This window comes from Schistocerca cancellata, chromosome 1 (genome assembly GCF_023864275.1).
Source record: "Schistocerca cancellata isolate TAMUIC-IGC-003103 chromosome 1, iqSchCanc2.1, whole genome shotgun sequence".
NCBI classification, from domain to species: Eukaryota; Metazoa; Arthropoda; class Insecta; order Orthoptera; family Acrididae; genus Schistocerca; species Schistocerca cancellata.
In genome coordinates, this window is record NC_064626.1 from 107,017,809 (window position 1) to 107,034,207 (window position 16,399).

A 16,399-nucleotide genomic window follows, 5' to 3' on the forward strand; every position below is an offset into this window, starting at 1 on the left:
ATTTTAATGGCCAGTTTTATTTACATAGCATTTCTTTTGATTTCTACAGGTTATCGAACAGTCAGTTGTGAAAGGCCCTAATCAATACAAAATATCATCTGAGTATTACATATTATCGCTGTAATATGTGAGTAACAGGATCTCTGCAATCACTTTCTAAACTCTGCCAAGTGGTAGCTGATGTCCTACATGTATCTTCACCTTATGACAAACTTCATGTCCACAACTTTCACAGAAATTGATTATTCCACGTGGACAGAACTGTTATCGTCACATTGAGCTGCAGTATGTATGGTACTTTCATGTTACATACATATTGTACTAAAAGACAGAACCAAGCAAAAAGTTCTCACAAGATTGGAAACTCTGTATAAATCTGCACTACAACACACTGGTCGCAAGAACAGTAAATTAAAAGTAACATGATGAAGTTTTATTACAGTCTACTAGGACTTGTTTAATAAAACATTCCCCAGCTGCACTCATATTAAATGAAGTGGTGGTGATATGATGGTCCATCACATTTCAGTGGATAGGACGCCATATAAAATCAATGAATATTACGTAAATTGAAGGTGGAGGTGGGAGAAAGGAAAGAAAAGTTAAGGAAGTTTTGATGTCAGTGGCATTGGGACCTCACGCGGAATCGGTGGCAAAGAGTGAAAATGCGTTGCGTTAACTACTGCACCACCTGGACATTTATCGGAATTGCATGGACTGTCCCAGCAAGCGTCCCGCCTTACCCACATTCCCGCCTAGTGCCACCTATCTGCTGTCTTAGTTCATGTCTTTCAAGCTCTCTAAAAATGGTTCAAAAAGTGGCTATGAGCACTATGGGACTTAACATCTTAGGTCATCAGTCCCCTAGAACTTCGAACTACTTAAACCTAAGTAACCTAAGGACATCACACACATCAAGGCCCGGGGCAGGATTCGAACCTGCGACCGTAGCGGTCATGCTGTTACAGACTGAAGTGCCTAGAACCGCACGGCCACACCAGCCGGCTACACACCTCTGTATTTGAATACGAGTGCCTATATCAGTTTCTTTGGTGCTTCAGTGTAACTGTGGATACACACTGGAGGTAGTAGGTTCATTGCTCATCCAGGCGAATCAGTAATATGAATGTGTGGTGTCTATTCTTTTGGACATGCCATTCATCTATCTGATGTGCCTCGACGGGAATGTATCCACTACCTTCAGAGCAGATGCACAACTGCGTTTGGTCTCTTGCAGCAATCATAAAGTAGCGAGCGTGGGGATCAGGTGGACTGCAGACAGATGACACTAGTTGGGATTCTGGGTCGGCTGAGAGGTCTGCCGAAGTAGTCCACGCAGTCGTGATAAACACGTGTTTGGGTTTGCGAAAAGAAATATGGTTCAAATGGCTCTAAACATCTGAGGTTCAAATGGCTCCGAGCACTATGGGACTTAACATGGGTGGTTATCAGTACCCCAGAACTTAGAACTACTTAAACCTAAATAACCTAAGGACATCACACACATCCATGCCCGAGGCAGGATTCGAACCTGCGACCGTACCAGCAGCGCGGTTCCGGACTGAAGCGCCTAGAACCGCTCGGCCACATCGGCCGGCCGGGAAGGAATATGCAGGGGGCATTCCAGGTTCGAATTTCGGTCTTGCATGCATTTTCGCTCGTCGCCGCTGAGTCCACAGAAAGTCCCAACGCAACTGACATCAACAGTTTATTCCCTTTTTCCCTCCTCCACCTACTGTCTACGTGATATGTATCACAGCTGCGGATTCCGTATGGTGTCTGTTCTTTAGGACATGTCCGGAACAACAGACACCGTGCATTCATATAAATCGATGAATATCGTCGGAGTCTGTAACGATGTTCTGTACAGCAGAAGGAGTGTTGTATCGAGTAGTGGAGTCGGTCGGATCGGCAGGAAAGCGAGAACAATGCGTGCAGCGCGGGCGCGTGTCAGGGGCGTGACAAGTGCGGCAGCGCCGCCCACCCGCCACGGCCGCTGATTTGCCTAAGCTCGCCCTTGCTGCGCGCCGAACAATAGGGGAGCCGGTGACGCCCCTCATTGTGCTGCAGGAGGCGCTGCCGGGACAAGGCGCGCTCGTCCCGTTTCCACTGTGCGCCGCGGTGGCGTCGGTCTGACCACTGCAGTTGCCACTCGTCACACTTCACGTTCGAGCGTGTGTAAGGTTATGATCGTTACAGTGTACACTACTGGCTACTGAAATTGCAACACCAAGAAGAAATGCAGATGACAAACGGGTATTCATTGGACAAATATATTATACTAGAACTGACGTGTCATTACATTTTCACGCAATTTGGGTGCATAGATCCTGAGAAATCAGTACCTAGAACGACCACCTCTGGCCGTAATAACGGCTTTGATACGCCTGGACATTGAGTCAAACAGAGCTTGGATGGCGTGTACAGGTACAGCTGCCCAAGCAGCTTCGACACGATACCACAGTTCATTAAGAGTAGTGACTGGCGTATTGTGACGAGCCAGTTGCTCGGCCACCATTCACCAGACGTTTCCAATTGGTGAGAGATCTGGAGAATGTGCTGGCCAGGGCAGCAGTCGAACATTTTCTGTATCCAGAAAGAACCGTACAGGACCTGCAACATGCGGTGGTGCATTATCCTGCTGAAATATAGGGTTTCGCAGGGATGGAATGAAGGGTAGAGCCACGGGTCGTAACACATATTACATGTAACGTCCACTGTTCAAAGTGCCGTCAGTGCGGACAAAAGGTGACCGAGACGTGTAACCAATGGCACCCCATACCATCACGCCGTGATACGCCAGTACGGCGATGACGAATACACGCTCCCAATGTGCGTTCACCGTGATGTCGCCAAACACGGAAGCGACGACCATCATGATACTGTAAACAGAATCTGGATTCATCCGAAAAAATGACGTTTTGCCATTTGTGCACCCAGGTTCGTCGTTGAGTACACCATCGCGTGCGCTCCCGTCTGTGATGCACCGCCATGGTCTCCGAGCTGATAGTCCATGCTGCTGCAAATGTCGTCGAACTGTTCGTGCAGATGGTTGTTGTCTTGCAAACTTTCCCATCTGTTGAATCAATGATCGAGACGTGGCTGCACGATCCGTTACAGCCATGCGAATAAAATGCCTGTCATCTCGACTGCCAGTGATACGAGGCTGTTGGGATCCAGCACGGAGTTCCGTATTACCGTCCTGAACCCACCGATTCCATATTCTGCTAACAGTCATTGGATCTCGACCAATGCGAGCAGCAAGGTCGCGATACGATAAACCGCAATCGCGATAGGCTACAATCCGACCTTTATCAAAGTCGGAAACGTGATGGTACGCATTTCTCCTCCTTACACAAGGCATCACAACAACGTTTCACCATGTAACGCCGGTCAACTGCTGTTTGTGTATGAGAAATCGGTAGGAAACTCTCCTCGTGTCGGCACGTTGTAGGTGTCGCCACTGGCGCCAACCTTGTGTGAATGCTCTGAAAATCTCATCATTTGCATATCAGAGCATCTTCATCCTGTCGTTTAAATTTCGCGTCTGTAGCACGTCATCTTCGTCGTGTTGCCATTTTAATGGCCAGTAGTGTATTAATGGATCCAGAATGTGACAGAGCTTTGGAGGATCTGCGATCAAACAAAGCAGGAGGGATACATTACTCTGAAGAATATTGAACGACTCGAGGTGTGTCAAGCGAAGGACTTTTCAAGTTAGTGCGCTGAATACATCGGAGTGGAAACGTAACATCGTACCTCCGAAAGAATATCATTCACACAATATCGAAGATAGCGGATCCAAATATAGAGGAGAACTATCGCACAAGCAGCTCTTCAGGTCATGCATCCAAGCTGCTGACAAGAAGAAAGAACATCATTCACACAATATCGAAGATAGCGGAGCCAAATACAGAGGAGAACTATCGCATAAGCAGCTGTTCAGGTCATGCATCCAAGCTGCTGACAAGAAGAGTATGCAGAAGAAAACGCTGACTAGAAGAAGGGACAGGATGATAGGAAAATTTAGAGGGCGAGAACTCTGACGAAGATTGGAATAAATTCAACAGTTCATCAGGTAGTGCTGGATTGACATACAGAGGAGGTCGTGACTGGCTACATCAAACAATTCAGGATACTGCTGACGTAATAAAAAGGTGCTTTTGAAGTGTTACATCTTCGAATCGGATATGAAACACAGAAAGTACTCTGCAGTTACATTTTTAGTGTGTAGTGCTGTTTTCACACGTAGTGCTAATCATGTCGTTACGACAAATCAATGTATTTGAATTTTGTTTTGATCATATACTGTTGCTTTTATATTACCACTTCTTTAAATATTTAAGGAGAGTCGTACCGCCCAAGAGGACAAAATGAGACACTTTTACTTTTATGCAGGTTATGAAAATATAGATATTTATGCTTAATTTGATGTTTGCTTTATTGAAATATTCGAATACTTATACACTACTGGCCATTAAAATTGCTACACCATGAAGATGACGTGTTACAGAAACGAAATTTAATGCTGTCATACGCAAATGATTAGCTTTTCAGAGTATTCACGCAAGGTTGGCGCCGGTGGCGACACCTACAACGTGCTGACATGAGCAAAGTTTCCAACCGATTTCTCATACACAAACAGCAGTTGACCGGCGTTGCCTGGTGAAACGTTGTTGTGATACCTCGTGTAAGGAGGGGAAATGTGCACCATCACGTTTCCGACTTTGGTAAAGGTCGGATTGTAGCCCATCGCGATTGCGGTTTATCGTATCACGACATTGCTGCTCCCGTTGGTCGAGATCCAATGACTGTTCGCAGAATATGGAATCGGTGGGTTCAGGAGGGTAATACGGAACGCCGTGCTGGATCCCAACGGCCTCGTATCACTAGCAGTCGAGATGACAGGCATCTTATCCGCATGGATGTAACGGATCGTGCAGCCACGTCCTTATCCCTGAGTCAACAGATGGGGACGTTTGCAAGACAACAACTATCCGCACGAACAGTTCGACGACGTTTGCAGCAACATGGACTATGAGCTCGGAGACCGTGGCTGCGGTAACCCCTGACGCTGCATCGCAGACAGGAGCGCCTGCGATGGTGTACTCAACGATGAACCTGGGTGCACGAATGGCAAAACGTCATTTTTTCGGATGAGTCCAGGTTTTTTACAGCATCATGATGGTCGCATGTGTGTTTGGCGACATCGCGGTGAACGCACATTGGAAGCGTGTATTCGTCATCGCCATACTGGCGTATCAGCCGGAGTGATGGTATGTGGTGCCATTGGTTACACGTCTCGGTCACCTCTTGTTCGCATTGACGGCTCTATGAGCAGTGGACGTTACATTTCAGATGTGTTGCGACCCGTGGCTCTACCCTTCATTCGATCCCTGCGAAACCCTACATTTCAGCAGGATAATGCACGACCGCGTGTTGCAGGTCCTGTCCGGGCCTTTCTGGATACAGAAAATGATCGACTGCTGCCCCGGCCAGCACATTCTCTAGATCTCTCACCAATTGAAAACGTCTGGTCAGTGGTGGCCGAGCAATTGGCTCGTCACAATTCGCCAGTCACTACTTTTCATGAACTGTGGTGGTATCGTGTTGAAGCTGCATGGGCAGTTGTACCTCTACACGCCATTCATGCTCTATTTGACTCAATGCCCAGGCGTATCAAGGCCGTTATTACGGCCATAGGTGGTTGTTCTGGGTACTGTTTTCTCAGGATCTATGCACCCAAATTGCGTGAAAATGTAATCACATGTCAGTTCTAGTATAATATATTTGTCCAATGAATACCCGTTTATCATCTGCATTTCTTCTTGGTGTAGCAATTTTTATGGCCAGTAGTGTATTTTAAATAAATATTTGAAAATAATCATCAAGTGACATTTCTGAAAATTTTGTTTTGCACCATTGGTGGAGAGTAAACCTTAGCCGAACTTGTCAATTGCAAAACTAGAGTCCATTAATCATGGAGAAGAGGATGTCCACGAGACTGCGTAGACTAAAACAGCAATGGAGAAGTACTAAGTTATCAGGTGATCTAAGCATAAGGCGTCGACTGGCAGATAAACAAATTGATCAGATTACACAATATTAATGTATGGATATCAGAAGTAACAGGGGCAATTTAGATAGTATGAAAACAGGTGTCTGCGAAATTTATTTCTACAAACTGCCTACTGATGCTCAACCTGTGTTCCATTGAATGGTGTAAATACCTGAACGCAAAAGAGGAGGATAAGTATACACTCTCTCAGAAAATTACTATACCAAATGCTGTCGTGCTTGACATGAAACCTGTGTTTCATCATCTTGCCCATCCAGAGCTGTTGAACAAATGTCTGAACGGGAAAACACAAAATGGCGAGTATCCTTTCAACAATGTTGTATGGTCAAGGATATAAGAAATGTTTTTGTTGGAAGGTCAGTCTTCGAACTTCGTGTTTTCGGCTCTTTTAATGATGGGTATCCCGGGAATTCATAAATGTTAAAACACCATTAAAAGTGTGATGAACGTGGGCCAGCCACGAGTCATGAAGGCAGAGACTGCAACAAACAATATGTCAAAAGAAGCCAGATTCAAGGGAAAGAAGACGGCATTCGCGGAGGAAGATGAAGGAGATGAGGACTGTGGTGTCACCGCCAGACACCACACTTGCTAGGTAGTAGCCTTTAAATCGTCCGCGGTCCGCTAGTATACGACGGACCCGCGTGTCGCCACTGTCAGTGATTGCAGACCGAGCGCCACCACACGGCAGGTCTAGAGAGACGTCCTAGCACTCGCCCCAGTTGTACAGCCGACTTTGCTAGAGATGGAACTCACAAATTACGCTCTCATTTGCCGAGACGATAGTTAACATAGCCTTCAGCTACGTCATTTGCTACGACCTGGCAAGGCGCCGTATTCAATAGATATTTATCTTGTCATGCCTGTACCGTCAGAGCGATGTACACCAATTATGGATTAAAGTTAAGTATTCCAGCAGCAACGTACCTTATTGGCTATATTAATTACATTGTCCTGTTCCAGACCTCACGCCAGCCTGCGTGAGCTTAACGCGTGCTTTTCAGCTTCCTCCAAACCCCGTGAATTGGCTCCTGCCAATTCACAACAAGGACTATCAGACTGGAGGTTCAAATGGCTCTGAGCACTATAGGACTTAACTTCTGAGGTCATCAGTCCCCTAGAACGTAGAACTACTTAAACCTAACTAACCTAAGGACATCACACACATCCATGCTCGAGGCAGGATTCGAACCTGCGTCCGTAGCGGTCGTGCGGGTCCAGACTGTAGTGCCTAGAACCGCTCGGCCAATGCGGCCGGCTCGGACAGGAGGATTCTGACATAGTTTGTATGTGTGAGCTGGCTGTTTATTAAATTTTTTTCTTTAAAACACAATTTTCTCAAAATAACATTTTTCGTTATAAATGCCAATTTTTCCCTGAAACTTCTAAACCTACCTATGAATTACTTACCTCATCACATAGGTAGTACCACTATGTTATAGGTCTACTTTGATAGCATTTGTGTATAGTGTATTAAACTGGGGACCTTGAAACGACGGAGAGGCCTCGTCCCACCATAGCCCTCAGTAGTTCACAACGCCGTAACAGGCCACATCAGTCCACCAACCCCACCGCCGCCCCACATCGAACCTAGTGTTATTGTGCCATTCGGACTCCAGCGGAACCCCCCCCCCCCCCCCTCCCGAGAATGTCACATACCAGACGAGTGCAGCCCCAGATGTTTGCGTGGTAGAGTAATTATGGTGTTCAAATGGTTCAAATGGCTCTGAGCACTATGGGACTTAACATCTTAGGTCATCAGTCCCCTAGAACTTAGAACTACTTAAACCTAACTAATCTAAGGACATCACACACATCCATGCTCGAGGCAGGATTCGAACCTGCGACCGTAGCAGCAGCGCGGTTCCAGACTGAAGCGCCTAGAACCGCACGGCCAAATTATGGTGTACTCGTACATGGAGACAGTGTTTGTGCAACAGTCGCCGACATAGTGTAACTGAGGCGGAATAAGGGAAACCAGCCCGCATTCGTCGAGGCAGATGGAAAACCGCCTTTAAAACCATCCACAGGCTGGCCGGCACACCGGACCTCGACACAGATCCGTCGGGCAGATTCGTGCCGGGGACCGGTACGCCTTCCCGCTCGGCTGCCGCGGTTAGTCGGGAGGGCTTTGTTAGCATTTACTCTAATAGTTAAAATTCAAGAATTTGAAATTGTGCAAATTTGCATAAAAATTATGTGTTTAGAAAAAATCGTGATGTTTTTTTCTAACTGTCATTTTAAAGTGATTATAGAGGAATACATTCGCAAAATATGAGAGAACATTTGGTAATAATCTCATTTTTGTATATTCAACTGTTCATGAGAAAACGGGGCATTTATATAGCCGATTTACCATTGTCAAGGTAGGGTGGTTCGACTTCCCTAAAGTAGTTTGCAGTGTTATATCTCTTGAGTTGTTGATTGTCCACACTGCTTGGACAACCAACTTAATATTGTGCACATGATGGTATAATGATTGTGCGCGGCTGGATTCGCTGAATCTGTTATATGAAGTCAAATATTTTCTCTATAATGTACTTCGTTGTCATTTCAGCCAGTCAAAGTTAAATAACTTTCATTCACTTCTAATTAATATCTCACTTCATCTTTCGGAAACAGCAGTTATTGTTTTTTTAACTATATCTTGGAGAACTATTGCAAAACCAGAGATGTAACTTCTTACTGTTCACCATTTAATATTTTTTCAGTACAACACCAAACTGATTATTATACGTTCATAAGGACACATTCTGAAAATAAATGTCTTCATGTATCACTCAGGAAAAATATATAACACGACTCTTACTAGTCACTTTCTTGATAAATTAGTTTATGCACCACCAAAAAATACAATACTACGTTGTGTATTAAAAAACTCCAAGTGTGTCACAATATAGATGTGTTCAAAGGACAAGCAGGAAAAATGACAACAAATGAAACGAAAGTTATGGAGGAATGGAAAAACTATTTAGTAAATCTCCTGAATGTGCATAACACCATCAACAGGGTTTCGACAGCAACATCACACAACGAAGAAGGTGAAGAATAAGAATTGCATGGAGAAGATAGAGTAACAATACTAACAGCGAAGAATGAAGTGACATGCATGGAAGACGAAGAGAGGCCATATCTACATCTATGCTTAAGAGAAGGAAGGCACCAGAAAAAAATGTCACATCTGCAGAGAGAATGTACCACCTACTTTATTTAATTCACAGCTGAGAAAGAATTCTAGCAGAATGGAATATTAAAAAAATACTGAAGAAAGGAGACCCAATGATATGCAGCAACTTCAGGGGAATTACGTTACTATGCACAACTTATAAGATCTTGACCACTTTGTTGCTGAAGCGGCTTAACATTATACGTTGCTGTGGTACTTGGATTTCTACTAAGAAGGATTAGAAAGGGAATATCAACAGTAGACGAACTGCATATAATGAGCCAAATGCTTTTAAAAATCTGGCATTTCACAGAGATATACACTCATACTGCCAAAAACCTCCCCCCCCCCCCCCCCATGAACCATGGACCTTGCCGTTGGTGGGGAGGCTTGCGTGCCTCAGCGATACAGATAGCCGTACCGTAGGTACAACCACAACGGAGGGGTATCTGTTGAGAGGCCAGAAAACGTGTGGTTCCTGAAGAGGGGCAGCAGCCTTTTCAGTAGTTGCAAGGGCAACAGTCTGGATGATTGACTGATCTGGCCTTGTAACAATAACCAAAACGGCCTTGCTGTGCTGGTACTGCGAACGGCTGCAAGCAAGGGGAAACTACGGCCGTAATTTTTCCCGAGGGCATGCAGCTTTACTGTATGATTAAATGATGATGGCGTCCTCTTGGGTAAAATATTCCAGAGGTAAAATAGTCCCCCATTCGGATCTCCGGGCGGGGACTACTCAAGAGGATGTCGTTATCAGGAGAAAGAAAACTGGCGTTCTACGGATCGGAGCGTGGAATGTCAGATCCCTTAATCGGGCAGGTAGGTTAGAAAACTTAAAAAGGGAAATGGATAGGTTAAAGTTAGATATAGTGGGAATTAGTGAAGTTCCGTGGCAGGAGGAACAAGACTTTTGGTCAGGCGAATACAGGGTTATAAATACAAAATCAAATAGGGGTAATGCAGGAGTAGGTTTAATAATGAATAGGAAAATAGGAATGCGGGTAAGCTACTACAAACAGCATAGTGAACGCATTATTGTGGCCAAGATAGATACGAAGCCCACACCTACTACAGTAGTACAAGTTTATATGCCAACTAGCTCTGCAGATGACGAAGAAATTGAAGAAATGTATGATGAAATAAAAGAAATTATTCAGATAGTGAAGGGTCATGGGTGACTGGAATTCGAGTGTAGGAAAAGGGAGAGAAGGAAACGTAGTAGGTGAATATGGATTGGGGCTAAGAAATGAAAGAGGAAGCCGCCTGGTAGAATTTTGCACAGAGCACAACTTAATCATAGCTAACACTCGGTTTAAGAATCATGATAGAAGGTTGTATACATGGAAGAACCCTGGAGATACTAAAAGGCATCAGATAGATTATATAATGGTAAGACAGAGATTTAGGAACCAGGTTCTAAATTGTAAGACATTTCCAGGGGCAGATATGGACTCTGACCACAATCTATTGGTTATGACCTGTAGAATAAAACTGAAGAAACTGCAAAAAGGTGGGAATTTAAGGAGATGGGACCTGGATAAACTGAAAGAACCAGAGGTTTTAGAGTGTTTCAGGGACAGCATAAGGGAATTGTTGACAGGAATGGGGGAAAGAAATACAGTAGAAGACGAATGGGTAGCTCTGAGGGATGAAGTAGTGAAGGCAGCACAGGATCAAGTAGGTAAAAAGACGAGGGCTAGTAGAAATCCTTGGGTAACAGAAGAAATATTGAATTTAATTGATGAAAGGAGAAAATATAAAAATGCAGTAAATGAAGCAGGCAAAAAGGAATACAAACGTCTCAAAAATGAGATCGACAGGAAGTGCAAAATGGCTAAGCAGGGATGGCTAGAGGACAAATGTAAAGATGTAGAGGCTTGTCTCACTAGGGGTAAGATAGATACTGCCTACAGGAAAATTAAAGAGACCTTTGGAGATAAGAGAACCACTTGTATGAACATCAAGAGCTCAGATGGAAACCCAGTCCTAAGCAAAGAAGGGAAAGCAGAAAGGTGGAAGGAGTATATAGAGGGTCTATACAAGGGCGATGCACTTGAGGACAATATTATGGAAATGGAAGAGGATGTAGATGAAGATGAAATGGGAGATACGATACTGCGTGAAGAGTTTGACAGAGCACTGAAAGACCTGAGTCGAAACAAGGCCCCCGGAGTAGACAACATTCCATTGGAACTACTGACGGCCTTGGGAGAGCCAGTCCTGACAAAACTCTACCACCTGGTGAGCAAGATGTATGAAACAGGCGAAATACCCTCAGACTTCAAGAAGAATATAATAATTCCAATCCCAAAGAAAGCAGGTGTTGACAGATGTGAAAATTACCGAACAATCAGTTTAATAAGCCACAGCTGCAAAGTACTAACACGAATTCTTTACAGACGAATGGAAAAACTAGTAGAAGCCGACCTCGGGGAAGATCAGTTTGGATTCCGTAGAAATACTGGAATACGTGAGGCAATACTGACCTTACGACTTATCTTAGAAGAAAGATTAAGGAAAGGCAAACCTACGTTTCTAGCATTTGTAGACTTAGAGAAAGCTTTTGACAATGTTGACTGGAATACTCTCTTTCAAATTCTAAAGGTGGCAGGGGTAAAATACAGGGAGCGAAAGGCTATTTACAATTGGTACAGAAACCAGATGGCAGTTATAAGAGTCGAGGGGCATGAGAGGGAAGCAGTGGTTGGGAAGGGAGTGAGACAGGGTTGTAGCCTATCCCCGATGTTATTCAATCTGTATATTGAGCAAGCAGTGAAGGAAACAAAAGAAAAATTTGGAGTAGGAATTAAAATCCATGGAGAAGAAATAAAAACTTTGAGGTTCGCCGATGACATTGTAATTCTGTCAGAGAGAGCAAAGGACTTGGAAGAGCAGTTGAACGGAATGTATGGTGTCTTGAAGGGAGGATATAAGATGAACATCAACAAAAGCAAAACGAGGATAATGGAATGTAGTCGAATTAAGTCGGGTGATGTTGAGGGTATCAGATTAGGAAATGAGACACTTTAAGTAGTAAAGGAGTTTTGCTATTTGGGGAGCAAAATAACTGATGATGGTCGAAGTAGAGAGGATATAAAATGTAGACTGGCAATGGCAAGGAAAGCGTTTCTGAGGAAGAGAAATTTGTTAACATCGAGTATAGATTTAAGTGTCAGGAAGTCATTTCTGAAAGTATTTGTATGGAGTGTAGCCATGTATGGAAGTGAAACATGGACGGTAAATAGTTTGGACAAGAAGAGAATAGAAGCTTTTGAAATGTGGTGCTACAGAAGAATGCTGAAGATTAGATGGGTAGATCACGTAACTAATGAGGAGGTATTGAATAGAATTGGGGAGAAGAGAAGTTTGTGGCACAACTTGATCAGAAGAAGGGATCGGTTGGTAGGACATGTTCTGAGGCGTCAATGGATCACCAATTTAGTATTGGAGGGCAGCGTGGAGGGTAAAAATCGTAGGGGGAGACCAAGAGATGAATACACTAAGCAGATTCAGAAGGATGTAGGTTGCAGTAGGTACTGGGAGATGAAGAAGCTTGCACAGGATAGAGTAGCATGGAGAGCTGCATCAAACCAGTCTCAGGACTGAAGACCACAACAACAACAACACTGCCAAAAAGCGTATGATAGTGTGAACAGGCAAGTAATATGGCAGAAACAGGAAAGGGCGGAGGTTCGTAGAAAACTAACGAAAATAACACGAGCGTGTATACAAGAGACAATATGGTGAAAGTGAATGGAAATACGACTGGAAAATTCAAGGTGAAGACTGGAGTGGGACAGGGAGACTGCCCTTCCACCTGTCTGTTTAATCTGATTCTGGAAAGATAACTGACAGTGGCAACAAGCCTGTAGAAAGGAATGCAGCTGGGCAGAAGAAAGAACACTCTGGCTTATGGGGATGATGCAGTTTTAACAGCACAGAATGAGCAAGATCAGATGACAACAGTGCTAATGGAGGAGACAGTGAGAGCAGGCCTGAGGATGAATATTGATAAGACCAAATACCTTTAGATGTAAATGGTAAAATCTTGTAAAGGGCAAAAGGGAAATTTTGGGGACAATACTCAGTGAAAAGAAAGAGACAGACCAGAAAATTGTGGCAAGAATTCACGCAGGAAACAGGTGAAGGTTTGTATTCGGAAAGCTGCTGAAGTTGAGAGGTGGTATGCCTCTCTGATGCACACAGTGGCCTGCCCCCTCTCATGTTTACAGCAATTACCTTACTCTTAGTAATTCGATTTGGAGAGGTATAGCCGAGAATGGTCATTACAATGCTAGTATTGAGAACTTGGAAGATATTAATGTTTTCCTCTCTAATTGCATGTGGTGAAGAGTTGCTATTCCTTCCCACTCGGCGTCTCTTGTCGCCTGGGTGGTCTGGAACGATAGGAGGGCTCTGCTGATCATGAAAGGGTTGTGTGGGCTGGTGTGAGGGACGGGCTGAATGGGGTGGATGCTGCCCAGACGCCGATATTGTCAAGAGCGGGACGACACGCCCAAGCTGGGTTCTGAGGGAGCGCCTGGGGTGAGATATTCCATTGCTTCGAGGAAATTTGATAAACACACCTTCTGGTGAGCTACGAGCGAGGCGTGGGAACGACATGAGTTTCCAGGCAGTTTTCACGGGCAAATTCCCGCTTTTTCTGTAAAAGATTACCTGTGATTGGCCTGCTCAGGGAAAGGCTCCGTGACGTAGCAAAATCGGCGCAGAAATTGGCGCCAAGTATCTCCATTGGTGTAGTAGAAGTGCTTCGGCAATAGAGTGGAATTTTCGACTGGTTATCAAGTTGGTGATATGCACGTTTAACCACGGCCACTGTATTGGGGGTGGCAATGCACTGGGTTCGGCTTGTACAGGCAGTCTAGTCTCGCCTTTCGGTCTGAGTAGGTTGCAAGACTGAGCATTCGCTGCTCTTGACAGTCTGCCTTCCGTTGGCCTTCCGTTGGCCTACTTCGTCTCCCTCAGAGGCGCATTTGAACTGCTAGGGACTCTTTACTCTGGAACAACCAGGCCAGGATAATCAGTATCGGTCTGTACTCGGGACTGAGTCATGCGTGGCTCATGTTCATGCCGTTATTGCTTGACATCTTGTCTTGGCGGTACTCCTATCTCGTTTATTATTCGATTTACTGGCGCCAGTAAGTTTCTGGCTTGCCTGCAGCAGCAGCGCATATCAATAAGAGCACATCGATATGTACACATCTTTGGTGTGACGCTAGTGTGTGGGGTGGTCAGTCGGTTGGGACGGAGCAGCGAGGAAGTCTCTGCGGCGCGAGGCCAGGCTGGAATCACTGGCGACGTGCACGAGCTGTCGGATCGTGAGGTGCCAGCTGCAAGAGCGACAAAGTTCGTTGCCCACTGAACCTAGACGCTGAAGGTGAGTGATAGTTAACCTGTTATGAAACCTCAACTATTGTGACATATCTTCGTTCATTTGCGGGTTGTTGCTCCCTGGGCCGTTCGGGCTATCATCAATGTACGATGTGTTGGAGTTGGGGAAATCTTGTGATTAATTAGTAAATTGACTGTTACTTGCCAGTGAAGTGCACCAGCGGTATTTTTGATCCTGTGGCCGTTAACGCCCCAGTTACCTGCCCTGGTCGTTAGCGTAGTTTTCCGGCAGTGCGCCTTTCGTCATGTTGATGCTGTCCAGCATGGTGTGTAGTTCGACAGCCTTTTAACTTGTTTGATTCATATTTTGCTTAGAGTGGTTAATGTTCTCTTGGCTGTTTTTAGACGCCATTTTCTGAAGATGTAGCGCTGTTCGTATCCTCGTCCTCGGCCGATATTTTTCATCGTTGTGCCGTTGGTCGGGCGGAAGGCAATTGGTTAAATTGTTTGTCGGTCCTTGGGCCGTCCCTAGTTTGGGTTTCCATCCGATTATTTAACTTCAGCTCTTGGCTGCCTGTCTCATCTCACCTTACGTTCTAGCTACCTTCTCAGGCCGACCCTTGAAACACTTCTGAGCACCACTTGTTCTGTTTGTTTTAGATTGTAATCTTCATTTTAGTTTGAAGTACTGTGCGAGGTTTCAGCCGTGTATTAATTCAGTTCTTTTTAAATTTTACATACAGGCCTTCAGCCACATTAAATCAAAATTTTGAAGATTGATTTTATTTTTTAAAAAAATATTTTTTTTCCATTTGTTCCATCTCAAAATGTTTGTAATGCAGGTCCTAAGCCATTAGGTAGATTAGAAGACTGAGCTCTCGCTGCTCTGGACAACCTGCCTTCCGTTGGCTGTCTAATATACTTTAATTTAATTGTAACTGTTTGACCAAGTTGCTGAAGTTTCGACTTCAGCGTAACTTTCTGGGTGCAGTTAGCAATTGAGCGTTCTGCGTACAAGCGGCCTGTGTTGTCTGTCTTGAGCAGTTTTGGCTAAAGTTGACTGTATCGGAATTACTTTGTGACTCAGTCATTGTACCGTGAGTGATTGTGTGGTAAGCCTTCTTGTCTCCCTCAGAGGCGCATTTGTATTGCTAGGAAGTCTTTAGTCTGGAACAACCAGACCAGGAAAATTTGTTTCGGTCTATACTCGGGACATTATCATCACCACGACGGGACGTCGAAGCAACCAGCCATCGCCTACGGTACGCCAGATCGTGTCCTTGCAGTTAAGAAGACAGACTGGTTATGTAAGTCGGCAGCACCGGCCGATTAGGGAATTTTGCTAGGTGATAATCAGAGCTCAGCAGAGCACGCCGGTTTCCGTTCCTTCTATCCTGGTTCTGTCTTGGGTTTTCACTGTCTGACTTCTCACTACTGTCGCAGCGCAATTAATGTCAGGTTTGCTGGGTGTTTTTCTTAAGATCTGAGTTGCAAGTAATTGACTCCACATACCACTTGGTCATAAATTTCACAAGCTAGTTTATGGACAACTCCACCTACACAGCAATTACAGGGTGTTTAAAAAATGACCGGTATATTTGAAACGGCAATAAAAACTACACGAGCAGCGATAGAAATACACCGTTTGTTGCAATATGCTTGGGACAAATGTACATTTTCAGGCAGACAAACTTTCGAAATTACAGTAGTTACAATTTTCAACAACAGATGGCGCTGCGGTCTGGGAAACTCTATAGTACGATATTTTCCACATATCCACATGCGTAGCAATAATATGGCGT

General features: G+C 44.7%; 1 protein-coding gene across 1 annotated transcript in view; it reads left to right on the plus strand.

Moving 5' to 3' along the window:
* The window catches only part of LOC126088098 (trichohyalin-like), a 55,137-nt gene extending 53,001 nt beyond the window's left edge, over positions 1 to 2,136 (plus strand). Inside the window, exon 4 of the mRNA XM_049906562.1 lies at positions 2,071 to 2,136. Within this exon, the coding sequence (XP_049762519.1) occupies positions 2,071 to 2,136 (66 nt within the window). The remainder of the gene's footprint in view (positions 1 to 2,070) is intronic.
* The last annotated feature ends 14,263 nt before the right edge of the window (positions 2,137 to 16,399 follow it).